General features: G+C 36.3%; 2 protein-coding genes across 3 annotated transcripts in view; one reads left to right on the forward strand and one right to left on the reverse strand.

Annotated features, from left to right (window-relative positions):
* Positions 1–14,774, forward strand: part of smc6 (structural maintenance of chromosomes 6) — a 24,696-nt gene extending 9,922 nt beyond the window's left edge. For both annotated transcript variants that reach the window (XM_048190470.1, XM_048190471.1), the window contains exons 13-28: positions 1,771–1,859; positions 2,760–2,927; positions 3,342–3,520; positions 3,639–3,840; positions 3,926–4,040; positions 5,739–5,902; positions 6,174–6,309; positions 6,416–6,496; positions 6,585–6,755; positions 6,914–7,051; positions 7,195–7,340; positions 9,259–9,384; positions 9,503–9,608; positions 9,891–10,043; positions 10,146–10,243; positions 14,173–14,774. In XM_048190470.1, the coding sequence (XP_048046427.1) occupies positions 1,771–1,859; positions 2,760–2,927; positions 3,342–3,520; positions 3,639–3,840; positions 3,926–4,040; positions 5,739–5,902; positions 6,174–6,309; positions 6,416–6,496; positions 6,585–6,755; positions 6,914–7,051; positions 7,195–7,340; positions 9,259–9,384; positions 9,503–9,608; positions 9,891–10,043; positions 10,146–10,243; positions 14,173–14,245 (2,145 nt within the window). In that variant the 3' untranslated portion in view covers positions 14,246–14,774. The remainder of the gene's footprint in view (positions 1–1,770; positions 1,860–2,759; positions 2,928–3,341; positions 3,521–3,638; positions 3,841–3,925; positions 4,041–5,738; positions 5,903–6,173; positions 6,310–6,415; positions 6,497–6,584; positions 6,756–6,913; positions 7,052–7,194; positions 7,341–9,258; positions 9,385–9,502; positions 9,609–9,890; positions 10,044–10,145; positions 10,244–14,172) is intronic.
* On the reverse strand, positions 14,654–27,273 carry vsnl1b (visinin-like 1b). The gene is made up of 4 exons (XM_048190473.1): positions 27,019–27,273; positions 22,922–23,088; positions 20,712–20,927; positions 14,654–16,432 (listed from the first exon to the last, which is right to left on the reverse strand). The coding sequence occupies exons 2-4, from the start codon at positions 23,081–23,083 to the stop codon at positions 16,235–16,237; spliced, it is 576 nt and encodes a 191-aa protein (XP_048046430.1). The 5' UTR covers positions 23,084–23,088; positions 27,019–27,273; the 3' UTR covers positions 14,654–16,234.
* Between the last annotated feature and the right edge of the window lie 113 nt (positions 27,274–27,386).

Below are 27,386 nucleotides of genomic sequence, written 5' to 3' on the forward strand. Positions count from 1 at the left end.
AGTCTGTCGACAAATGGACACGTCCAGATTAAACTAATCCTTTGCGTCTCTGTACAGACTTCAGAAGTATCCCAGCATCGTAAATAAGTGGATGGTTTATTTTAATGCCGTCATGGTTCGCGTTGGAGGGTTGTATATTTGTATGTTTGTTCGGAGCATTTTTTTTTTAAAGGGATAGTTCACCCAAAAATGAAAATTCTGTCATCATTTACTCACCCTCAAGTTGTTCCAAACCTGTGTAAATTTCGTTGTTCTGCTGTACACAAAGGAAGATATCTGGAAGAATGTTTGTAACCAAGCAGATTTTGCCCCCCTTTGACTGCCATAGTATTTTTTTTTTTTTTTTTTGATAGTCAATGGGGGCGAGATCTGCTTAGTTACAAACATTCTTCCAAATATCCTTTGTGTACAGCAGAAATTTACATTTAGGTTTGGAACAACTTGAGGGTGAGTCAGTGATGACAGAATTTTCATTTTTGGGAGAACTATCCCTTTAAGAAACCTTAGGAACATAGTTAAATTATAATAACAAAAAAAAATCCTTGTGATGAATGGCAAAAGACATAAAATATAGCTCAAAACATGTATGGGCTACTTTTATGCAGGTAGTTTGTCAGCTCCAGTCATTAGTTTTCTTTCTGTATGGAAAAGAGCAATGTGAACCATCTCAAGGAAGAAAGTCTTGAAAAGACCAGGGGCCGTATTCACAAAACATTTTCTCTTACCACTAAGAGTTCTCCTAAATAGCAGTAAAAGTTCTTAGCTAAGAGTTTTCTCTTAAAACCTATTCACAAAGCTGCTGAGACCAACTTTTACTAAGGAATAGACTGAAGTCTTAAGCTAAGAGTAAGGGCGGGGTTGACCTCGTTGCTATGGAGTATACACACAGTGATTGGCTGATGGGGGAGGAGTCAGCGATTTAATCATAGAAATATTGTAGAATGAGGTGTCATGATTCCAAATTAAAATAAAACTTTTAAAATACAAATGTTGCATTATTCAAATAAATATTTTTTTATAAAAATGTTGCCAAAGTCAAAATAAAATGTTGCCATACTGTTGCCATAAAGGTTTTAAAATGTAGGCTAAGTGTCACTAATTAAACTAGTATATACAGTTAATTGTCCACCTCTTGGATGTCTTCATCTCAAGGGAATGCAGAATTCAAGCGACAAATTATATATATATTTACTCTATTCAATCATTTGTAAATGTGAGGTCATGAAAACCACTGCCAATGGTAATCTGACAATTTGTATTTATTTGTTAAAGATTTAGGCCTATTTTTGGCGTCTCATCGTAGATTCAAATCTATAAATCAATGTATTACATTTATGAAGAAAAAGTTCAGCACCCAAGGCTCTATCGCTATTGCCTCAATGGTGTACAGTGTCTTTAGGTGAATTAGAGTTGTTTGTGATTTGGTCTTAGTGATTTAGGAGTCCTCTTGACTACTCTTAATGTTTCACAGATTTAGGAGCTAGTTTTAGCGCTAAAATGCTTTGTGAAATACTCTTAGAGCAAAAATTTAGGACTCCTAAAATTAGGACTGACACGCCCATTATTTTTAAGAGTTTCTCCTAAATTGGCAAGTTAGGAGCTACTTTTAGCCTTAAGATGTTTTGTGAATACGGCCCCAGATGTATAGTAGATGATTAAATGGTACATTACATGGGTGAAATATTACTTTAAGTTAGCTGCTTCTTTTATACAGGGTCCTTGTTGATTTCTAAAGAGTTTGTATAGGTTTTTAGATTGCCAGTTTTTCAGGTGGTTTACTTCCGCGCTGAGAATAAATTGAAACAATTAGAAAAGGAGCAATGCCTTCTTCAGGAGAGAATTCACAAAATAAGTCATGGGTGAGTCCATTTGTTGAGGGAACACCTCTAATTTTAGGCTGTTAATGTCAATAAATTGTTTAATGTCATGCTGTATTTTCTAATAAAATTTTTTGAGAAGAATTTTTGCAAACTGCTACCATTTCTTAGGGCGTTTTCACACCTGGCTCGTTTGGATCATTTGTTTCGGAACCTTAGTTTTCTCCCTTAGTTTGGTTTCATTTGGCATATATATGAACACGGCAATTGCGCTCAGATCCGTACCAAAACAGTTGCTCTGAGATCAACTGAACGAGGTGGTCTTTGCCTGATTGAAGGTTGAGGTGAGAGAGCAATCCGACCCAATGGACCAACAGACTAAGCGGAATCATAATCAAATTCATAATTTTAAATATAATTAAATATATATATGTATATATATATATATATATATATATATATATATATATATATATATATATATATATATATATATATATATATATATATGTGTGTATGTATGTGTATATATATATATATATATATATAATTTGGAGCAGGAACAACGGCTAAATTTGTATAAGTGTTTGCGGGTGTCACAACAGCTACAAATAGAGCCACAATAAGCTTGCGGAGTGAACTTGTGATCTTGATGGATTCTGCAGAGGAAACTGACCAATAAGAGGACAGTTATACTCACATGTGACTTGCATAAAACACATTTTGGTACACTTTGAAATGTTGCCTTTTGAAAGTGAACCGAACCGTAATAAAAAAGCTACATTGTAACAAATGAATCCCTGTTTTGGAATAAAGCAAACGATCTACAGGTCTGAAAACGCCCTTAGTTGACATTTGTTCTACAGTATTTAGAGGATTAAAATAAACATGTAGTTAAAGTAATAAACTAATTTGACAACGCTGTAAATGTCACGTTTTTAGCAGTGGCAGAAGAAGTCATGAGACTGAGCACGCACAGCATCTAAAAAAAATATCTGCCTTCAAAAAGCAGCTGGAAAAGCTTGAGACAGAGTCCAATGCTCTGAATCAAGAGATTAAGGACAAACAACAAGCTCTGCATAAAGGAAGAGAGGAATATGATAAACTGAGGTAAAGTCTGGCAACTTTATTATTTATGGGACTTGTGCCTTTAATTGACTGGACAGTGAAGAGGAAGACACGAACACGGCATATTCAAACCTGCTTTGCCATAAACACTATGGCTTTAAAGCGTCACATGAACAGCTACAGCACGGCTTCGACAAAGTCTTGAAATGTATCTAAAATGTAAAAAAAGGCATCATCTTTTGTGATTTAAACAATATTTTGTATTATGAAGACATTCTAAGTTGCAAAAACAACATGTTCTGTACTTCCAGAAGAAAGTCTGTCAAATTATGAAATGTTTGCGTTTGTTGTGCAAAAATGTGTGACCCTTTTAAGACAGAACCACTTTTACCTTAATCTTTGTTTCTTGCAGTATTTTGATGTATCACAGTATTGGAGTTTTTCTTTATTTTTTAGCATGGAGGAAAAAAATATCCAGGTTTCTCTGGAATTCAAACTGAAGAGAAAAAAGCAGCTGATGGCCAGCAGATCCAACAGACTGAGACGGTTTGGTGATAACATGCCAGAATTGTTGGAGTCCATCGACAAAGCCTTCGCTCAGGGGCGATTCATCAAGAAGCCTGTGGGACCAATAGGTGACAGGCACTCTGTATATTCAGATAATTCACTTAAATCTTTACAAACACAAAACAAGTCATCATTCACCTTTGTTGTTGAATTTACCAGTAATGAAATGGTCATTTTCTTCTCTAGGTGCCTGCATCAGCTTAAAGGATCCCAGTTTAGCAGTGGCTGTGGAGAGTTGCTTACGAAGTTTCATCAAAACCTTTTGCTGTGACAATTACAGGGATGAAAAAGTCCTGCAAGAACTGATGTCAGTATATTTCCCAAAAGGCAGTAGGCCTCAGATAATGGTGTGCCCATTCACAGACCGTGTTTATAACCTTCATGGCCGGTAAGAAATATTTGTATCCAGAAATAGAAGCTTGTGTAGGTACGGTAATCATGACCGAGATCTTGTTTCTATGTTTTCTTGTCAGTGGAGTCCATCATCCTGAGTTTCCATCAGTGCTGGACTGCCTCAATATCGAGAACCCAGTGATAACAAACTGTCTCATTGACATGAGGGGCATTGAGAACATTCTGATTATCAAAGTAAGTTGACTACAAATGTTTATTAGCAATATCAAGCATTTTTTCATTGCAGTTTTATAATAATAATAATTATATATAATAGTCTCTTATGCTAACCATGGCTGCATTTATTTAATCAAAAATACAGTAAAAACAGTAATATTATGAAATATTATTACAGTTTGAAGGGTTAGTTCACTCAAAAATGATAATTCTGTCATAATTACTCGCCCTCATGTTGTTTCAAACCCATAAGACTTTCGTTCATCTTTGGAACGCAAATTAAGATATTTTGATAAAATCTAAGAGCTTTCTGTCCCTCCATTGAAAGCTACACAATTGAAACTTTAATACTTCAAAAAGTTAATAAAGAGATCATGAAACTAATCCATATGAATTGAGCGGTTTAGTCCAACAGACACAATCGCTTTATATGATGAACATATTATAATATTATAATATTAATTATAATATTGAATTTAGGCTTATAATATATATATATTATATTAATTATAAAAGCTTTATATTATCAGTTATTATCAATGTTGAAAACATTGATGCTGACAATTCAGCTTTGCATCACAGAAATAAATTATATTTTAAAGTATATTGAAACAGAAAACCATAATTTTAAATTGTAATAATATTTCACAATATTATTGTTTTTTCTGTATTTATTATGAAATAAATGCAGCCTTAATGAGCATAAGAGACTTTGTTCAAAAACATTAAAAATAGTAATGTTTCCTAACTTTTGACTGGTAGTAAATAAATTTTAAAAAAAAATATAAAAAAAAAAAAAAAATTATATATATATATATATATAGTTTACTGAACAAATTGTGTCTATGTTAAATGAATTCAATTATAATTAAATGTTTCTTAAGGATAAATAAAATTGTCTTTGCTAATGCTGTAAACTATATAGGGAGCCCTTACTAGTACATTACTATTATAATAAAGGTTAACAACAGAGCTCAAATATTAGCCTAAATTCAGTCGATATTTATTTTTAGATATAATAATCAGCACTCAAATAATAAATTGTATGCAAACTTGTAAACTGCACATAAGCCAGTTTTTGCATTAACTTCTAAATCTAATTATAAAATTATGTTTTTACTCCAAATCGTTGTTGAAATATAATCATTTACACAATGGCTGTTATTTTCATGGCAGATTTATTTAAACATTAATTAATCAAGACATCACTAACAAGTTAAGTAAAATATAATGAATATATAGGCTAATATAGTGCATATATTTAGCGAAAGAGTTCATTTCTCTGGCGAACTAACAAGCTGTGGACGGTGTTTACAAGCTGTTTTATTGACATCTTTCTGCCGTTGAAACACTGATTCAGTAATTACATGAGATATGATACGTTTCAGTAAGATGTACTGTACCTTTCAACATACCTTCAGATGTTCATTCATGTTTATTCTGTAAGTATTATTAAAGAGAAAGAGATGATCTCAAATTAAAATGTATAAAAACTGCATTTTTTGTTTGAATTTCATGATAAAATGGACAGAATTTGAAAGATGACACTTTGTTTCTTATCAAAAGTAACAAAACGGGGAGCTTATTGGTGGTTACTGGCGGTTAGGCTACAACGGGACGGGGCACGTACGGCACGCCAGATATTATACATAAAATGTTATCATTATTATTATTATTTTTTACTTGTTGTGAGACCAGTTGTTTTTTTCCAAACAGGACCATGCTTGTGCAAGGAAAGTCATGCAGGGTTCGAGACCACCAAGGAATTGCCGTGAAGTCTTCACTGCAGATGGTGATCAAGTGTACACCAATCGGTCTTATACCCCTGACAAGGAAGTACTGGTCAAATATCTTGGTGGTGACCCAGAAGCAGAAATACGGCAAGTGCATTCTTCACAAATATAATAATCTTTGATCAAGTCATTTGTCTCTAATTCTACCTATTTGCTGACAATTTTATGCTAAATAACTTACAATACAAGGACTGGGACTGTGTTTTTGTTTTTGTTTTGCTCATGGAACATGTGATAGTTCATGCAAACCCTTGTGGGGTTTGAAGCTGCAATTTTTCGTTTACCATCTCAAATCTGTAAGTCATTATCTGAAGCAAATGATGCTGGAATATATTTGTTCTTCTCCCTTGATTCACAGTCTAGTGGAGTCAGAGCTGGAAAACACTCAGGCTCAGCTTTCACGGTTCCAGCTTCACTTGAGCTCTGTGAAGGAGGACATTCAGTTCATGGAGGAGAAGTTACGTAGTGTCGTCATGGCCTGCAAAAAAAATCAGGTACTGAACTGCGCAATCAACGTTCACTCCTGTTGTTATTCCGTGTCCAAACGTATCTGCATAATTGATGCTGGCTTTAATTTAAGCTTTATTTTTCCTTTTTTAGGAAAGTATAAATAAGGTTAAAGCTTCTATAATAGAACTTGAGAACATTGAAGAGGCACAGGCTGAGGACATCAGCTCCTTGGTGAGATGTCTATGAATTTTACCAGACTGACCAAAAGATGTTTATCATTTTATGACACAGAATAATATGTGATTTGTCAAATGTACAGGAAGAAGATGCACAAGAGAATGAGCAGAAGATCGAATCAGAGAGGAGAAATGTAAAAGAGGCTCAAGATGAATTAAAGAATCATGAAAGAGTGCTCATGAATATTAATCAGAAATATAAAGATGTGAAAAATAAAATGGAGCAGCTCTCAGATGAGACAGAACAACTGAAGGTGTGAGACATCGCAACACTAAAGACTTGATTGAAGAATTGATTTTATATTTTACTATTGGTGGTATCGCTAAAGCATTAAAACCCCTTGCATTAAAGCGTTTTGTGCTAAAAGTAAAAAATAAAGTGGTTAATGAAAGATGTACTTGTCTTGAATAGGAGGAGCAAGTGAAGGCAGAGACAGCGTGCAGTAAACTCGAACAAGCCTTGAAGGTCTTTGAGAAGAAACTCGAGGATCATCAGGCCAATATTCAGGCCATGAGAGATGATCTGTCACTCAGAGAGGACGAAATGCAGGTATTCACTCCTATTTTCTGTCATATAATATAATATAATATTTAAAATTCTGTGCCATTAGAAAATATGCATATTGTTCATCCAGTGAGCAGTACAGTGACATATTGGACTAGTTAATTGTCTGGAAATTGTTTGTTGTGTAGGATTGTGAAGCCAAAGCCAAAGAGATCTGTCCTGTGCGACAGCAGGCTGATCAGAGTGCCAGGAGTATTGATGTTGAGATCACACGCCTGCGACAAAAAATCTCTACGCAAGAGAGCAGCCACGGTGACAAGGAACAAGTTATCCGGTGTGCAAGGCAGCGGTTAAAGGATGTTCTGGGTTCAATATAAATTATAGGGGACCTATTATGCCCTTTTTCAAAGTTTTGATTTTGTTTTTCGGCTCTACTAGAATTGGTTTTCATGCTTGAATGTTAAAAAAACACATTCATTTTCAAATATTTTATATTGTTGCAACACCTCTCTTCCTAATCTGTCAGAAATGCTCTGGGCTGTGTTTCCCAAAAGCATCGTAAGCCTAAGTTGATCGTAGAACCATTTGCCACCAATGGAGCTACGATCAACTTAGGCTTACAATGCTATTGGGAAACGCTACCCGGTTTAGTTCCGCTCTCTATGAAGCCCCTCCTTCTGAAAACACAATGAGCTCTGATTGGTCAGATGGACCAGAGTGTTGTGATTGGTCAACCTCTTTGAGCGTGTTTGGGAAATGTCACGCCCCTTACCATAACTGTGAGTTTCAACGCACTACTAACTAACTCAACCAGGCCTCGCCTCTTTGTTTTGCGTATGCCTTGATGGGAATTATTTAAAGGTGCCCTAGAACGTTTTTTTAAAAGATGTAATATAAGTCTAAGGTGTCCCCTGAATGTGTCTGTGAAGTTTCAGCTCAAAATACCCCATAGATTTTTTTTATTCATTTTTTTAACTGCCTATTTTGGGGCATAATTAGAAATGAGCCGATTCAGGGTGTGTGGCCCTTTAATTCTCGTGCTCCACGCCCCAAGAGCTTGCACTTGCCTTAAACAACATAAAAAAAGTTCAAACAGCTAATATAACCCTCAAAATGGATCTTTGCAAAGTGTTCGTCATGCAGCATGTCTAATCGCGTAAGTACAGTGTTTATTTTGATCTTTACATTGATTCTGAATGAGTTTGAGGCTATGCTCCGTGGCTAACGGCTAATGCTACACTGTTGGAGAGATTTATAAAGAATGAAGTTGTGTTTATGCATTATACAGACTGCAAGTGTTTAAAAATGAAAATAGCGACGGCTCTCGTCTCCGTGAATACAGTAATAAACTATGGTAACTTTAACTACATTTAACAGTACATTAGCAACATGCTAACGAAACATTTAGAAAGACAGTTTACAAATATCACTAAAAATATCATGATATCATGAATCATGTCAGTTATTATTGCTCCATCTGCCATTTTTTGCTATTGTCCTTGCTTGCTTACCTAGTCTGATGATTCAGCTGTGCACATCCAGACGTTAATACTGGCTGCCCTTGTGTAATGCATCGAACATGGGCTGGCATATGCAAATATTGGGGGCGTACACCCCGACTGTTACATAACAGTTGGTGTTATGTTGAGATTCGCCTGTTCTTCGGAGGTCTTTTAAACAAATGAGATTTATATAAGAAGGAGGAAACAATGGAGTTTGAGACTCACTGTATGTCATTTCTATGTACTGAACTCTTGTTATTCAACTATGCTGAGGTAAATTCAATTTTTGAATCTAGGGCACCTTTAAATGAGGAATATTGTGTTGTGTTCAATCCTGGAAGAAACCTCAAGACTACAAAGGAGGTGACACTGATATAGAGAATAACTCCCGCTGGAGGGGCCTTGTGTAACTTCACAGAACTTTTTTATGCTCAAACAGCAACTTTACACACTAAAGAAAGTTGAACATGGAAAAAAAGCATAATAGGTCCTCTTTAAGACATTTTTGTCCCATTTACGCAGAAAATAATTTTTATTCATACTTTAGTTTTTTAATCTTTTTTATTAGTATTTTATTTTAAAACTGTGGTTATGGTAACATATAATGGAAATAAATCATGTCAGCTTTTAAAAGAATATACTGTATGTGAAGCATGTTTTTTTTTTTTTCAATTGGATTAAAAAAAAATTCTATCAGATCTGTAATAAATTATTGACATTTTTTTTTTTTTTTTTTTTTTTTTTTTTCAGAGAGTACGCAGAAGCTCACAGTAATTACAAAAGCAAATCCAGCCAACTGAGGGATCTCAGGAAGTTTATCGATCGCCTCGACAACATCATGATTGACCGTCAGGACCGATACAAATCACTGCGACGGTAACTTCAGCTGCAACTGTGACTTAACAGTGTTATGTTTGGAATTCTGTCCTGTATGTCTGCAGGTTTGAACACAATAGTTTTTGTATGTGTTTTGAATTGTGTGTTGTTTTGTCAGATCACTTTCTGTGAGGTGCAAGCTGTACTTCAACAACTTCATGATGCAGCTGCACTGCTGTGGCTCTATGATGTTTGACCACATCAATGAAACTCTTTCCATTTCAGTAAGTTACATTTTGCCATCTTACTCAAATGTTTGACTGTTTCAAATAAATCTTTCTCATCTAATAGGATGAAAATTGGTCATGCTTTTTAGGTCAGCGTTTATTTGAAAAAGAAATCTTTTGTAACAATATTAATGTCTTTACTGGAACTTTACTTTACTGTCTTTGGTCATTTTAATGCATCCTAGGCTCTTTAAAAAATCTCACTGACCTCTTTTGAATGGTAATGTGTGTGTGTATAGATATATCTGGGTTCATGTATGTTAAATTGGGTTTGCTCAGGTGAAACCCCCAGGTCAGGAGAAAAACAACGTCAGTGACATGCGTTCCCTCTCAGGAGGAGAGCGCTCCTTCTCCACTGTCTGTTTCATTCTGGCACTCTGGGAAATTACTGAGTCGCCCTTCCGGTGCCTGGACGAGTTCGATGTCTACATGGTATGTGACTATATAATGAGTTTTGAGGACATGTGTCATGTGTTGAACATTACTATTTCATAAATAAATGAATGTTTAATAAAGCTCTTTTGTGTTTTTAAGGACATGCACAATCGCAGCATTTCAATGAACATGCTTGTGGCGCTTTCAGAACGTCAGCATCTGCGACAGTTCATCTTCATCACCCCTCAGTCCACCAGGTAGAAAAATAAAAGTCCTCCTGTTATAGACTGTTATAAGGTTAATCTCACTGAAATATCTCTGATTGATATTTCGCCCCAAAATCAGGATAAAGATTCAGAAGCTGAGATATGTATATTAATATATTTATCTAATGAAAATCTTCTCTGCTGCATTTTTTAAAAGTAAAAGTGTTTTCTGCCTTTTTTCAAAAATAAAAAAAAAATCGACCATTTAAATAATTCTTGCCCAAGGCATACACAAAAAAGGGGGCGAGGCCTGGTTGAATTGAGTTAGTAGTGTGTTGAAACCCGCGGTTATGGTAAGTGGTGTGACATTTCCAAAACACACTCAAAGCGATTGACCAATCACAACACACTGATCCAGCTGACCAATCAGAGCACATTGTGCTTTTCAGAAGGAGGGGCTTCATAGATACTGGAACTAAACAGGGCTGCGTTTCTCAATGCATTGTGAGCGGTGGCAGCTGGTGGCAATGGTTCTACGATCTACTTAAACTTATGATGCTTTTGGGAAAGGCAGCACTGAGTGTTAAGGCTGATTTATGCTTCTGCGTCAAGTGTACGCCATAGCTACGGCATAGGCTGTGTGTATCACGCGTAGCCTACGGCGTAGCCTGAAGTATAAATCAGCCTTTACTGACAGACTAGGGGGGAGGGGGCAGCATTCAAGTAGGGCTGGCAATATGGCAAAAAAAAATAAAATCTCGTTTTTTTTTTGTTTTTTTTTTTTTTTTTCAGAACGATTGACCAATTCACAATTTCGATTTCAATTTTTTTTTTTTTTTTTATGTTTAACTAGTCAATTTAAAAATGTAACTACAAGTAACATTCACTTTATTAACCATGTTTAAAAAAGTTCTGTTCCAAGTGCTCCACACCTGAAGTGATCAACATGATGTAAATCTAAAACAAATGACTTATTAGTTAAATATTTTTCCAGAAAATATGCATGAAATATGAAGGCAAATATTGTACAAACTTATCTTAAACATCCTATATACTCAGAAATATTTCTTAAAGGGGACCTATTATGCCCCATTTTCAAAGATGTAAAATAAGTCTCTGATGTATGTGAAGTTTTGGCTCAAAATACCCCACAGATAATTTTTAATAGCATGTTAAAATTGCTACTTTTAGTGGTTGAGCAAAAACGCACCGTTTCAGCGTGGTCCCTTTAAATGCAAATGAGCTGCTGTGCTCGGCCTAAGAGGGCGGAGCTTCAAGAGCTCATTCTCTGGTGTCAGGATTCAGTCAGGACGCACTATAATGTCAGAAACTGCGAATATATGCTGCATGGAGATAGAACAGGTATAGTTTAGTTTAATTACGGTTATAACTTATATTGTTTTCTTGTTTTTATCCACTATATTAGTACAAGCCTGTTTACCAATGAGATTTATAACATTTATTGTACTTCACACAAAATATGAAGCATCTGTTTTCACTCTTAAATCACTAAGACCTTAATAAAACAGTGCAAGTGTGCATTAAAATATTATCCATAAACTCTCTCTTTCCCTTGAATTATCACCAACATACATAGCGAATTACACAGAAACACTCGTTACAACTAACAGTAAACAAATATATGAATGCCTTTTCAGGTGGTGCTTAATAAACTTGTATATCCTTGAGTAACACATTTTTAGCACAGTCTCTGTTTTGTATTGTCCCTTTGTATTGATATTCGTACACTAAGCAGTCCGGTGTGAAATGATTCGCGCAGACATAAACGAATTTCGGTAGAACTGAGGGAGCATTTTCCTGGAAAACCAAGTTAATCCACCTCATTTTCAGCAGCTCAGATTTAGGGAGTAAATGAAGAGAGCTATGTGGATTAATCCATCCAGCTACAGAACACCTAAAACACTTGGGAGACATTCTCATCAGTGCAGCAATGGCGGACTCGCTGTGAAGTCACTCAGGGCGGTTCTATGTTAAAACAGCAGTGTCTGTCAACATTCGTGGGCGGGGCCTGTGGCTTTTGTGACGTCACACTGCCAGGGATCTGGAAATGGCTTTTTCCGAGACACTGCTTATGATTTATGGGGATTAAAAAAAAGGAGTGAGTGGATTTGTATCACTATAGGGTGGTTGTGTACACATTGCCAACACACGTTTAGGTCCCCTTTAACTAAAAAGTAATAGCAATAAATAACACCAGTAATAATCTATTATTAACAGCAAATGCTTTGTAAAAACAGAAAATATCAGCACCTTTCAGCCTGTTACCATCATGTAAACATGAAATATCAAACATACAATAGTAGTTCTTTACAGGTTTTTGAATTCCATTGCGCAATTTTTCCTATTGTTTTATGTGTGGCGGACGTGTTTGGCTGTTGCACTCGTGTCTCGCCCTTGAAACGGCATTCTAAAAATGTGGAGCTCAAGTTAAAAAAAAATTCAACTCATGTCTAATAACTTTGCTTTTTGTCCCATTCCACTGACCATGTCTGTTTTTTTTCAACTCATTTCTAGCAATGTGTTCTATGTCACACGAAAGCGTTTAATCAGGCACGCCATCATGTGGTCAGATAATTTTCTTGTCCTAACTGTTATCATTGCTGAATTGTCAACATGTCTAATTATAACATTTGCTAACATTTTTATTCCAAACCACGATTTCTTGATTTAAAATTAATAAAATCATGGCTAAACATTAAATTAGAATTAAACAAAAAAATATGAAAAATCGCCCAACCTTACATTAAAGCATGAAACAAAATCAAAACAAAAGACTTTGTAAAAGGGCATAATATAATATGATGTATGATGCCTTTTTACGTTTTTTTTCGTACTGTGACATACTGTAGATTTTTCAAATTTGCATAAACTAAATTCAGTATATCAAAGGTTTTCAAGATATACGCTTATATGTTTGTTCTCAAATACGACTAGACTCAAGTTTTTGTGTGATTCATCCAAGCTGAATATGTCTTAGGCTACGTTCAGACTGCAGGCAAATGTGGCCCAAATCTGATTTTTCGCTCACATGTGACTCGGATCTGTTTTTCTCATGATAGTGTGAACGGCACAAACCACATGGAATCTTATCTTTTCAATTCCGATTTGTGCCACTTCCATATGTTGTACTAAACCCGATACAGATCAGATGTTTTGCAATGCAACTGCTGTCTGAACGGAATTCATGTGACTTTTATGTCACTCTAAGCAAAATTCGTCACAATTCTGTGCTCATGGGAGAATTTACATTTACATACACTCAAAGATTTTACCTTCCCGAAGTTATGAAATTGCAAACGGTAGTCAGTGAAGGACAGTGATGTGAAAGCTCACAAGTCTTACAGTGACAGCTCTATATACGAGCAATTACGATCTCGTTCATATTATAAATGTTTCAAAACTCTACTCTGTTTTTTTCGCATCTTCGTCTTTTTTTATATATATTGCCTGCGCATAAATTTGCTGGCATCCGCAGTAGATTGTACTATAAATAAGCAAGTTTTATCATTTTTTTGCACATGTGGACCATGATCTTTTGAGCAATAAATCAGAAGTGTGCACTAAGGCTCAAAGTGTGAAGCCTTAGAGTCACAGTGTTCATTTATGATCAGCGGAGGAAATGCAAACGGTTTATACACCACAATCTTTGCCCAAAGCAGGTTTCTTGACTACTTCCTGAACTAGTGCTTGGTTAAATCATTTACAGACATTAGTTAATCAAATGCGTAATTGTAAACTGAGCAAATAACAAGCCAAAAGCATATTTTTCCTCTAATGAGATAATTTTCTTTGAAATGCCAATTTTTGCCCAGGGTCTCATTTGTTAAGATGCTCATAATGTGTTTCGTTCAAAGTCATTTAGAGATCCCAAAGGACTTTCTCCCCAGGCAGCACTGAATTATAAAGTTAATGTATTGTTTTTATATATAAATATGAATGTTTTTTGCATTATCTTTCAGCCATCTGCCCAAAAGTGCCCATATTACAATCCACCAGCTTCAGGATCCAGAGAAGGTAGCAGAGGAAGAGTGAGATGTGTGATAGGTATGGACATTGCCTGAAGAGACTGTACTTAAACTGTGTAAAGTTAATATTTCTGTACAGTTTATGTTTTTATTTATTTTTTAAGAACATTTTATGGTTCTAGTTCCTTTGCAAAGAACATTTTAAAATTGCAAAGCGTTTACCCTTAATATGTGTGATTGTGAACACAGTTCATTTGTCCTGCTTCCTTCACACCATTTCCTGTTCATCTGGTCCTTTTGGAAAAGAAAAAAGGTTGTCTGTTGTTTAACCGTTAGCACCTGCTAGTGACGGTTTGAGTATGTTTAGAGCAAGTATTTGTCAGTTTAAACCAGCATCCTCTGTAATGAACCACAGTGCTGTATCTAGTAATTGTTAATCATTTCATTTGTGGTCACACACAACTAAGCACCTGCCTTCTGAAAACAACCCATAGATAGTTTATTGATTTTAATCACAATGTTGTCAGTGCAACTGTTACATACCGAGTTGAAGACATGCCACAAATAAAACACAAACCTCATATTACACAATTAAATGAGTGCTTAAATTTGGCTTTACCGTATTAGGTACAAATATTTACAGGGCAAAGATATACACTATTTATTGGGCAATTGCATTTTACAAAGATCTGTCTATTCTCCGCCAAAGGGTCTGATGTCGTCCTGAGTGTCACAGGAGGTGAAAGGGGTTTATTTTTGTTGTTGTTTGTTTGTTTTTTGCTCAAATTTGGGATGCCATATATTTATCTACTTATTGGGAGAACATAAAATATTGAGGATACAAAATGTCGAGAATAAATTAGATAGGGTACTGGAAGGAGTGCAGCTAAAAATCGTGGGTATTTGAAATGTTGAGAACTGGAGTAGAAATATTATTTTACAAAAAACGGTTCATTAAAAATGCAGCACACTAAGAGTAAACGTGTACCAAACCCATTCTGGATAAGGTTTTGTTGTAATACCAGGGGAAGTGGATAACTTACCATTACTAAATGCCCTCCAGGGAAAATTCACTTAAACTTTTATATTGCCCATTCTGTATTATTACTGAAAACAAATTCACAGGCAACCATTCATGCATGTGACAATGATACCGCGCAAAGTAAAAAAAAAAGAAAAAAGAGCATAACACAGTGTTATGAACGATGTTAGTGGTTCTTTTTTTAAAAAAAGAAGCATTCATTTTAGACTGGTTATACAGGTTATTAGGTCCTCGTGTCAGTGCAAAATATGGTGAAACCAGCAGAAGCCAATGGCAGATGCAAATAATGCAAAATTTCAAAAAGATGGAGGCGGGGCTGGAACGTGTGTCTTACTGAAAGCTTTTACAACACACATGGTAAGTCTTTTAAGAGGAAACATGCACCCAAGGGAGGACATCTAATGGATAGATGAGTAACAAATGTAAATCTCACACATTAGTATTGTTATTGATACTATCATTTATATAAGGCCTCCCTTGTATTATTTGTCAAGGTTGCCAAAATGAAGAGAGTAGGTTTTACACTTAGGACATGCATGCAAATAACTTTACATTTATATTCTCAAGTACAAGCACATTTGGAAGGAGGGCTGCATAAACCTCTCGGCCCTCCTTAATTTTGAGTATTGAAGTTCAACAGACTGATTTCATCGTAACATTTAGTGTGACACGTTTCGATTTCGGTACCCAAACTACTGCATGAAGTACAGCAGTAAACGTAGTGCGTGTGATAGGAAGTATTGCAGCTAGAAATGAAATACGGCGGAGCACTTCACTGACAATGAATGCGTGAAAACAACTGGACTCGTTTGATTTACACGTCTCACATTGTTGCATGTTGGAAATTAAACGGATATACTCTAAACTCTTTAGCATTTAACATTCTCATGCATACTAGTTGTTCAATCACAAGAAGAAAGTTCATTTAAAAGTAGTCCAAACATGTTACTCTTGTGGAAATGAGAGTGGAAACAGATAACTCGTTCAGTCCGGAGCATGCTAGCATGCGCAGCCTCACTTCTGCATGTCGCACTGCAAGAGCAGTACGATGGATGGGTCGCTCTTGGCAGCTTCTTTGAACTCGTCTAGTGTGATCTGGTCGTCGTTGTTTTTATCCATCTTGCTAAAGATCCGATCCACTCTTTGCTCTGGTGTCAGACCGTCCTCGTTCATCTTCATCATTATCACGGTTCCCACCATTTTATAAATAGCCTTCACACAGAGGGGAGAAAAGACTTGGGTTTAATAACATGAGGAGGCTTTAAGATTCTGATTTACACATCGAAGCATCATTCTTATTTTTTGGTCTGTTTTGCCATTGGCATTTTACTTGAAATAAAGTGTGTGATTTCTATACACTGGCCTCTCCAAACATATTAGGCCTAGGCCTACTAATGCATTCAAGTCCTCCTGGGAAGCTCGTATTTACGAGTTAAGAAGCTGTGTTTATGACGTCAGGTGCGTTCAAGTCACTTTTGTCAGAGCAAGATGCCGGTGTACCTTCTCTTAATTAACTACACAAAAATACAGCAAGGTTCCCTTTCGAAGTGGTACTTCAACACTGCGTCTTGGATTGACACTATGGGGAATGTCATAACCGTGGCTGGTGTCTGAAGCATGTGTGAACAACAAACAAATTTTATTGTCAAACGACAGTCCATGACGTTATAAACAGAGTGCCCATGAGTATAAGAGGATGCCTGCTGATTCTTGAGAGTGATAAGAATCTAGTGGGGTCATTCATGGGGTCAAAGGTAGGCAGAGTAGAAATCGAAATTATCATATGGGTCTGCCTCCTATGCTTAACACCGCTCAAGGCGAAGCATATGCAGAGGCAAGACAGGCCTCTTGGGGTCCCACACCATGAATTTCACTCAGCAGTGCTGTTGGAAGGTTGTGTACCCCTCCAGCTTATGCGAAAGTTGGGGTCAGCCTTCATAGACCTAAGACAGAGCATGAAGATGAAGCCCTAGCTATGGCAGGGCTTAGGTAGAGTGCCTTTTACTCAAGACAAGGTTGAGCTGCCCTCCCCCAGTTACATTTGGGTCTTGAAGTAGGACCTAAGCAGTTTCTTGGGCTTTTTAGAGCCCAGGAGATGAGTTACTGGACAACTGCAAAATCACGTTCTTCTCTTGTTTGCCTTCTTTCAAAAGTAAGAGTATTGATGTAGGCTACCCCTAGGAGGAGCGGCAACATCAAGGTTGTAGCCTGAAGGGCTAATTACTAAACCCTTAGGGTTGAGTAAGTTGAACTTATGTATTCCATGTTTGGTTTACCTCCCTCCCCAACTGTTGTTGGGTCTTAAAGTAGGGTTTTTTTTGTTCCCCTTTATTTGGGTTCTGCATCAAGTCTCTCTAGCATGATCAATGTTCAAAGAACCTGACAAGTAGAGGTAGTTTGCCTGGTAGTTTGCTCAGTTACTTCTGGTTATTTTGCACTCTAATGAATGCAACCCAAATTTTCACCCAAAATGATGCAAATATGAGAGTGGCAAAATATAGTTGCCATAGATTCTCGTCATCAAACTCAACCCCTAGAGAAACCACAGGGAAGCTGTAGCCCTGCGTGAGCCCTCTCCCCTTATTGTTCCAGGGTATTTACCCAAGTATAGCTTCCCTGTGGTTTCTCTAGGGGTTGAGTTTATTTTCTTGCCACTGCCTTCGGCTTGCTTAGTTGGGGACACTTGACATTTGATATTCAACAGTGTTTTGATCTGCCTGCATTGACACCATTTTCTTTAAGAGCTGCTGTGCAGCCAAAATTATGTACCAGTTATCACTGTAAAGCTGCTTTGACACAATCTGCATTGTAAAAAGCGCTATATAAATAAAGGTGACTTGACTTGACTTGACTTGACAAGAATCTTTGACAATTATATTTTGCCACTCTTGTATTTGAGTTGTTTTTGAACATTTGGGTTGCATTCCCCCTGGAATTAGGTTTAATATCCAAAGTTGTAGTTGAAAATATTCTCCCTTTGATGGATACTCTCTAAGGGCTGTGTCAACGCAAAAGAAGCTAGTATAGCTGAGTCATTTATTCCTTTGAGCTCTGCTCTTGGGGCCTCATAAGGCTGATGCTTGACCCTCAGGGGAGGGAGGAAGGTTGTTAAGGCTGGACTTCCCTTGTTATAAGAGCATAGAAGCTTGGGTATCTTCTATTATTGTAAGATAGTGGCTTACGGAATGGTACCACTAGACGGTCTATATGAATGACCCTTGACTGACGCTCTGGTCAACTTAGAGTCAGAGTCAACTTATGCTATATCTATTATGCTTGTGCATATTTATAGCTTAATAAGGCAGGTATTCGCTAAGCATGGTGTAGTGGTAATTTGTTCCCCATAGCATCAATTAAAGATGCAGTGTTGAAGTTCCACTTCGTAAGGGAACGTATCATGTTACGACTGTAACCATGGTTTCCTGAGAAGGGGAATGAGACACTGCGTCTCATTGCCATGCCTTGGGCCTGCCTTGCATCTCCTTCAGACAAAAGAGTTGATGACATGTATTACAGGTGCCCTCTTATACTCATAGGCACTCTGCTAGTGATGTAATAGACTGTTTTCGGCCAATAAAATTTCTGTGTTTGTCACACATGCTTCAGACACCGGTCACACTGATGCCATTCCCTATTATAGCGTCAATCCAAGATGCAGTGTCTCATTCCCCTTCTCAGGAAACCATGGTTACACTTGTAACCTAAGACATTTTTTAACTCTACTTCTAGAAAATAAATAACAAAGAATGTGCATCAGGTGTGTTTTGCTTTTTTATATTTTTAATTAATTTAGGAAGCCACTGTGAACTTTATTGTTATATATTATATTGTTATATTACAATGCTATCATATTTTGTGCAGGCAATTAGCTTATTTTGTTGCGACAATGTTACTGCTAAATGCCTGTAATGTGGTATTCCCCAATGTTTCTCACACACCCCCAACTCATAATGCTGCCTTCACAGGCTATCGGAAATTTTCTACTTCCCATTTCTGAAGTTGATATTACGAGCTTATTGCATTCAAGTTATTTTTTGTCAGAAAGACCAGGAATCATGGCGAACACCAGATTTTTTGGAGAAATTTTAAGCCAAAATGATATTTAGCATCCTATTAATTGACAAACATATAAACATTCATCGCACTATCTAGATAGCCAGCTTGCTGACGATTCTGGAATCTCTGTCAAATACAGGCTATTTTCGCTGTGTATAAAACATACAGCATGCTTCAAATGATTATTCATATATGTAAATATTCACTACTTTAAGGTGATGTGGAAAAACTAATAAAGAAGCAGTGAAGGCAGCATGAAGATCGGGCTTTTCCACTGGTATTTACGACTTTGTGGTGGCATTCATGTGCGTTCAACTCATAAATACGATCATTCTGACATGACTTGAATGCACCAAAGTCCAGTCCAACTGGGTCACTCAAACATTCAGATTCCAACAAGGTTATTATAAGGTTAACTAAAACTTAAAAAAATATATTTTTAAAAAACTAAAACAAAAATGACAAAAACAACAAAATTACTAAAACTTTAACTAAAATTAAAATTAAAACAGAAAATATAAAAATTAAAAAAAAATATTGATAAAAATATTATAGTGTCTCAGGGAAAAAAATACCACTGGATTGGAATTCTGTTTGATGTTGATCTATGATATGATATATGATATTATATTCTTAAATTTATGGGGGGAAAACAAACAAATAAGGAGTGAATCTGCAACCTTGTTGTTAATTCTGAAATTATTTATTTGTTTATTATTTCATTTTTATTGCTCAGATATCAAAATCTCTGTTTGAACTTGTCCTAAAAATAAATATAAAATTAATGGAAAATTAATCAGCTTCACTGGCATTTTTTGTTTGCTTGTTTGTTGCGAGAACTGTCAAATATGATAAAACAAATTGTTTTCTTTAATTTATTGGAAGCACTAATTAAGGATAAATCTGCAAACTTGTTATTCATTCTGACATGTTTTATTTGTGTTTATCATATTTATAGCTCAACTATCAAAATCACAGGGTCTCTGTTCGGACAAAGGTTGCAAACCTCATAAATTTATTAGAAAATGAATCAGCTTCACTTTTAAAACATTACAGGAATTTTATTTTGTTATGAGATCTATAAGATGTGATCATACAAAGTTTTCTTCAATTTATTGGAAATAAAGGCACTAATTAAGGATGAATCAGCAACCTTGTTACTCATTCTGACATGTTTTTATTAATTGTATTTATTTGTTTATTATTTCATATTTATAGCTCAAATATTAAAAATACAGGGCCTCTATTCAGCCATGTCCTAAATTTTGGATGCAAAACTTAAAAACCTCCTATAAAATAAATAGAAAACAAATCAGATCATATAATATTTTGTGGTGTTTAATTGACATTTATTTAAAAAAAAAAAAAAAGTTGTGGAAAGTGCTTATTTCATTCAGTGGTGTTCATTTCATGCAAATAAACCAATTTCTGGTACCTCTATAATCTCCAGCATCTCCACTCGAGTGATCTTGCCGTCTCCATCCAGGTCATACATGTTGAAGGCCCAGTTAAGCTTCTGCTCAAAGCTTCCCCGTGACGTGATGGACAGGGCGCAGATGAACTCTCTGAAGTCGATAGTGCCGTCACTATTCTTATCAAAGGTCCTGAATGCATGCTGCGCAAACTTTGATGCATCACCATAAGGAAAGAACTGCATGGGGAAAAAAAATAAGATTTCAGTCCGTTGATTGGTTTGGCAATGGTTCGCTTTAACTAGTAATTATGGTCAATCTTTCATTAGATTTTGAAGTTTAAAGCCAAACCTAGTGAATCTGGACAGACTGGGGTATCTTAAAAATTGCTGTGATTTGTTTAAAAAAAAAAGTTCACCCAAAAATTAATGCTTTTTGCTGAACATAATAACAGAATTCTTCATGCAATTATTTTTGACAGTATATCTCATTATTTCATAGTAAACTCTGCTGTCAAGCTCCAAAAAGCACAAAATTTAGCACTATATTTCAAGTCTTCTGAAGTCATATAATAGCTTTGTTTGTGTAAGAGTCAAATTTGATAGCTATTAGTGAATACTGACTTACATTCCAGTTACAAAGCTCTCATGTGGCTTTAGATGGCTTGGAATACTGTATATCACATCATTGAACTACTTTTAAGGTGCTTTTCTGTCTTTTTGGAGCTTGGTAGACGTGGTCACTATGACTTGTCATTGTATGAAACGTTCTCCTTAACGTCTGTCTACATACAGCTTTGGATTGACATGAACGTGCATAAATAATGACAGCGTTTTCATTTTTGAGTGAGCTGTTCTTTTAAGAGGGATTTGTGAATGATTATTGATTTTCATGCCTGAATTTTCTAAAGCAGCCTCAGCAGGTTCTGTTCTTTGCTTCAGGTCCATTCCACAGCAATTCATTAAAAAATAAGTGGCCACCGCGCAACGGGTAGAAGTACATCGAACAGTGTGGGTCCTCTCATCTCACAATGTCACAGTCGTTCTATGAATAAAATTTCACAGACTGCAGCTTTGATGGTAGTTTGTGCTTCGCTCCAGTAAAATGTGTAACTCTGTTTTAAGTTAAACTTTTTTGTTAGCTTTCTCCTTTTTTCCTGACCTTTTTTTTTTTAATCCAACTATATATATATATACTATATATAAATTATTTTATTTTATATTTACCATTGCCATTGTTTTGTGTTGTTGAACAGAAATTAATTTAAAACAACATGAGTGTGAGTAAATAATGACAGAATTTTAATTTTTGAGTAAATTATCCTTTTAAAGGTGACCTATAATGCCCCTTTTACAAGATTTGATATAAGTCTCTGGTGTCTCCAGAATGAGTCTGTGAAGTTTCATCTCAAAATACCCTACAGATAATTTATTATAGCTTGTCAAATTTGCCCTATTTGGGTGTGAGTAAAAGCACGCCATTTTAGTGTGTCCCTTTAAATGCGGCCGCTTTCCAGAAGAGGGAGGAGCTTTAACAGCTCGTGCTTTGGTTTTTCAACAACAACAAAGCTGGAGAATCTCACGACTCATGCAGCCAAAATGAGGATTGTCAGTAACGGTGTTCAGCTTTACATTGTTCAAACCGGAGTCGACACTGATGGAGAGACTCAGGAAGAAGTTACAACTTTTTAGAATGAAACTGGACATTTCTGAATGGTTAGTGCATAAATTTATGTAGTTGCTGTGGAGTTGATTCAACTCATCCACTAGCATGTGCCGTCATGTTAATCTTTTGTGCAAATCCAGCGTTGAATTGACCCTCGTTTGTGAAGCGTAAAATGACGGCATGATAACAACACTCTACTACAACAACTCTTCCTCTTCTCTAAAGCAGCCCAACATGGCCCCGCCCCCTATGTTGAGTGTTCTCGGGGGCGGGGTTTATGTAAATGTTAGGGTTAGTGATGTCACCAACCCAGTAAAAAGCTTGTTGTAGTCCCTACCAGCCATTTGTTATAGTCCTTAAAAAGTGATTTCTGTAAAAGAAAATATCTCCCTTTGCATTGAACTTTGAGCGTTGTAACTTTGCAGATGTTGTTTATGCTCAAACAGCAACATTACACACTAACTAAAGTAAAAAAAAAAAGTGAACTCATAATCAACCACCCCTTATGAGAACTAATCATGATGATTGAATTGGAAAATGCTAGACTAAAAGCCGAATAGTCTCTCACCTTAACATAGAGCTGCTGAAACTCCTCCAGGTTTAGTCGACCACTGGGACAGTCTTTCAGGAAGCCCTTGTACCATTGCTTGAGCTCATGTTCATTAAACTCTGTGTTCTTCACAAGGTCCTCCATCACCTCAGGGGTCAGTTTGCTGTTCTGTTTTCCCATGATTACTGCATGAGAAATAAATAATATGGTGATAGAAAGTTTTCCAAAGTACTATATTGGTGTTTTAATAAGAGATACAGGCATAGATTGTAATACAATTACAGCATCTGACAGCTGCTCTGCTCCTCAATAGTGAATCTATCTATAGTCACTGATCCTAAAATGAAGCAACAACATAAACTGTAACAAAAGAATCCTTTTTGTTTGGCGGTCAGTTGCACATGGTGAAGGTCAGAGCCGATAATCGGCATCAGCATTTGACCATCAAAAACCTGTATTGGTAAATCTATTGCTGTCTATAGAGGCTGATATTAAAGGGTTAGTTCACCCAAAAATGAAATCATTATTACTCCCCCTCATGCCATTCCACACCTGTAAGACCTTCGTTAATCTTCGGAACACAAATTAAGATATTTTAGTTGAAATCCGATGGCTCCGTGAGGTTTTCATAGGGAGCAATGACATTTCCTCTCTCAAGATCCATAAAGGTACTAAAAACATATTTAAGTCGGTTCATGTGAGTACAGTGGTTCAATATTAATATTATATTTAGATTTCAAAACACTGCTTCAGGAAGCATCGGATCATAAATGAATCAGTGTATCGAATCTGCTGTTCGGAGCGCCAAAGTCACGTGATTTCAGCCGTTGGCAGTTTGACACGTGATCATGATTCGATACACTGATTCATTTATGCTCTGAAGCTTCCTAAAGCAGTGTTTTGAAATCGGCCATCACTAAATAAGTCATTATTTTGTTTTTTTTGGTGCTCCAAAAATATTCTCGTCACTTTATAATATTAATATTGAACCACTGTACTCACATGAACTGATTTAAATATGTTTTTAGTACCTTTATGGATCTTGAGAGAGGAAATGTCATTGCTCCCTATGCAGGCCACACAGAGCCATCAGATTTCAACAAAAATATCTTAATTTGCGTTCCGAAGATTAACAAAGGATTTACAGGTGTGGAACGGCATGAGGGTGAGTAATAAATGACAGAATTTTCATTTTTGGGTGAACTAACCCTTTAATTCATTACATTTATATAGCTCTTTTCTGGGTAAGCACTTTACATATGGAAGGGGGAATCTCCTCAACCACCACCAATGTGCAGCATCCACCTGGATGATCCGACGGCAGCCATATTGCGCCAGAACGCCCACCACACACCAGCTTATTGGTGGAGAGGAGACAGAGTGATGAAGCCAATCAGTGTTATGGGGATGATTAGGAGGCCATGATGGACAGAGGCCAATGGGCAATTTTGGCCAGGGTGTCGGGGTTACACCCCTACTCTTTTCTAAGGACATCCTGGGATTTTTTAACGACCACAGAGAGCCAGGACCTCAGTTTAACGTCTCATCCGAACCACAGTGCTTTTTGACAGTATAGTGTCCCCATCACTATACTGGGGTGTTAGAACCCACACAGACCACAGGGTGAGCACCCCCTGCTGGCCTCACTAACACCAAAAAATCATATTCATATATCAAGAATACTTTCTAAATTTATATATACATTCTAAATGTAATGATAGAAAATATGTACACTGTAGAAAATGATTTTTTGGAAGTTGTAAAAAAAAAAAAGGAGAATCTTACAAATTAAATTACATTTAATTTGATTAAACATGAAATATAAATTGTTTCTTTGTAATTGTTTTTTTTTTCAGTGTTCACAAATTTGATGAAGTTAGCACTTATTTTATGCAATATTTATTTAAAAAATCATTTATATTATTAGAAATTGTGTGCATTGACAAGGCTGTCCAAAGGTTTTGGAAATGACCACTTGAATCTCGACAATGTCTAGATTTTGAAAATTTTTATTAGCCAAGGCCAGGACCCAATTACAACAAACACCTTTATTTAAAAAAAAAAAAAAAAAAAAAAAAGTGTGCGTGTGTATATATATATATATAGTCCAAAAACACAATTTATTCAGACACCTTGAACATTTCATTCATTATAACAGTTTATTCTTTATAGTTTTAAAAAAACGGTAATAAAATATGACAAGATCTTAGATCTCAAGAGTTAAACTGTGTCTGAAAAAAATAATCTTAATTATGTTAGATAACACTTAAGCAAAACATGATCAGGTCAAAGTGTCTGAATAATTCTTGGTTCCAAATTTTTATCAGTTTTACTGGTAGTCTACTGTATGAAGAGTTTTCGGGTATAATATGTCACAGTTTACTTTATTTTGCTATCCTCACTTACATAAATGAACTATAGTGTCCAGCTCCCACTAGTAAAAATATATCAAAAAATGTCTGGATAATTTTTGGTTTGACTATGTATATAGCCTATATATATATATATGTATATATATATATATATATATATATATATATATATATATATATATATATATATATATATATATACTGGTTTTCTTGCAACCAGCTGCAGGTCGAAAATTGGTTACTTTGAAATATGAAATTGAAATGATTGCAACAGCCTATAATTGGGCCAAATGACAATAAACGCATTCCAAAAACATTTTCTGTTTATTTATTTATTCACTTTATTATAGTAGCCTACATATAGTATGCAAGAAGTGCTCATTCAATGTCCAATATGTTTGTGCATTAAACTGTGTTATGATCACATCTGCATTAAATTGGCCTGCTCTAGAAATGGTTATTACCATTATAAATTGTTACAGATATTGGTCGACCATTCCTCAATATAGCCCTACATAAAGGAAAGGAACAACATGATGTCATCCATAGTAAATGTTAATGATTTAAATTATGAATGCAACTTGCAACTAGCTCCACAAAATAATGGTACGCAATGTACAAGTTATAAAAATATGAACACGATGATGTCAGGTGTGATCAGAATCAGCCTGTCTGTGTTGTGTTTCTCTAAATAGATCAAAGTCACAAGAGTTTATGTGTAAATGGGCATCAGGTAAAATAGGCTACAAACGGGGAGGGGTTGGAGAGGAGCTTTTTTATTTCCATGTGGATCGTCTGTCTGTGTTTGCAGCCTCTCCTGCATCAAATGTGCCGAGCGACTGAGCAGGAAAAACTGCGCAGCCTCGAACACATTTTCTAAGAATGCAGTTTTAATTAAAGAGAGTCAGGAATTATTACCCACGACCCAATCGTCATTCTTATGTAATAGTACTGGGTTTTTTCAAGCACCAATGGCTGAACGAATGACCTTGAGAAGGGAAACCACTGGGAAGCAATGCAGAATAATGATCCACGATGTTAAACGGAGGACTTAAAGGTCTTAATGATGAAGATCTGTTGAAGAGCACAGTGTCACCATCTGTGCGTTTGGTTTAGAAGCCATTTATATACATCCCGTCCGCCCGAGCCTTTTGATGTGACAGAATATGAGTAGAACATGATTCGTATATACAGATATGACCGACCACTAACACATAGCATCCCATTTGGAACCATTTCAATTCGTTTTAATGTAACACCAGTGTGAATTTGAACAGAGCCCGCACAGAAAAGACGCAGTCCCTTTTGCACTGCGCTCAAATCGCATCAAAAATCTCTCAAGTGAGGCTGAGAAACATCAGTGCTTCTCTAAAATTCATTACACAACACCAAAGGTTTGTGTCTGAGCAAACGGGGAGTAACAAGTAACCACTAAGCTTTCGTTGCAATTGTGATAGTGGCAGTCAGGGCTCCAAATGCATCAAATCCACAGTTTTAATTAAAGCCTAATAATACACCCTTAACCTGCGCAGAGTGTTCTAATCAGGCCACGTAATGCATGCGAGAAAACCTTTTCATTCAGTCACACATGCAGTCATTCATTCATTCATTCACTCATTCACCCCTGGCGCCTGTTAGATCGTTTCGAAGCATTAAATGGCAAAAGCAGCAAATAAAACAAACACGACTGCGACGCACATAAATATCTCACAGCTGCATATACACGCATGTATCGCCTCTTACCTTCAAGTAACGCGTTAGAGGCTAATGGAAATGTGCTGGTGCTCGCAACCCGTCAGGTTTTGCGTGTGTCGAACCCAAATTCCTCAGATTCGTCGCGTTTACTGGACGCCAAATAATGTGTAAAGGTGATTCCAGCTGACACGAGCCCGCTTCCGTCTGTGTGTGTGCGTTATGCGACGCAAGACATGCGGCATGCAGCGAGCATCACCACCACTCTACTGCTGCTCCTCGCGTGCGTTTGCGCAAATTGTATGCTTGCAACCCTGCTTTTAGGGGGCTCGTGTCAGTAAACACTCTATTAACCGTTGTATGCATTCGCATCTATTGGTCTAGTGTCTTTATTAGCTATTGTAAAAGCCTCCATGATC

This window comes from Megalobrama amblycephala, linkage group LG5 (genome assembly GCF_018812025.1).
Source record: "Megalobrama amblycephala isolate DHTTF-2021 linkage group LG5, ASM1881202v1, whole genome shotgun sequence".
NCBI classification, from domain to species: Eukaryota; Metazoa; Chordata; class Actinopteri; order Cypriniformes; family Xenocyprididae; genus Megalobrama; species Megalobrama amblycephala.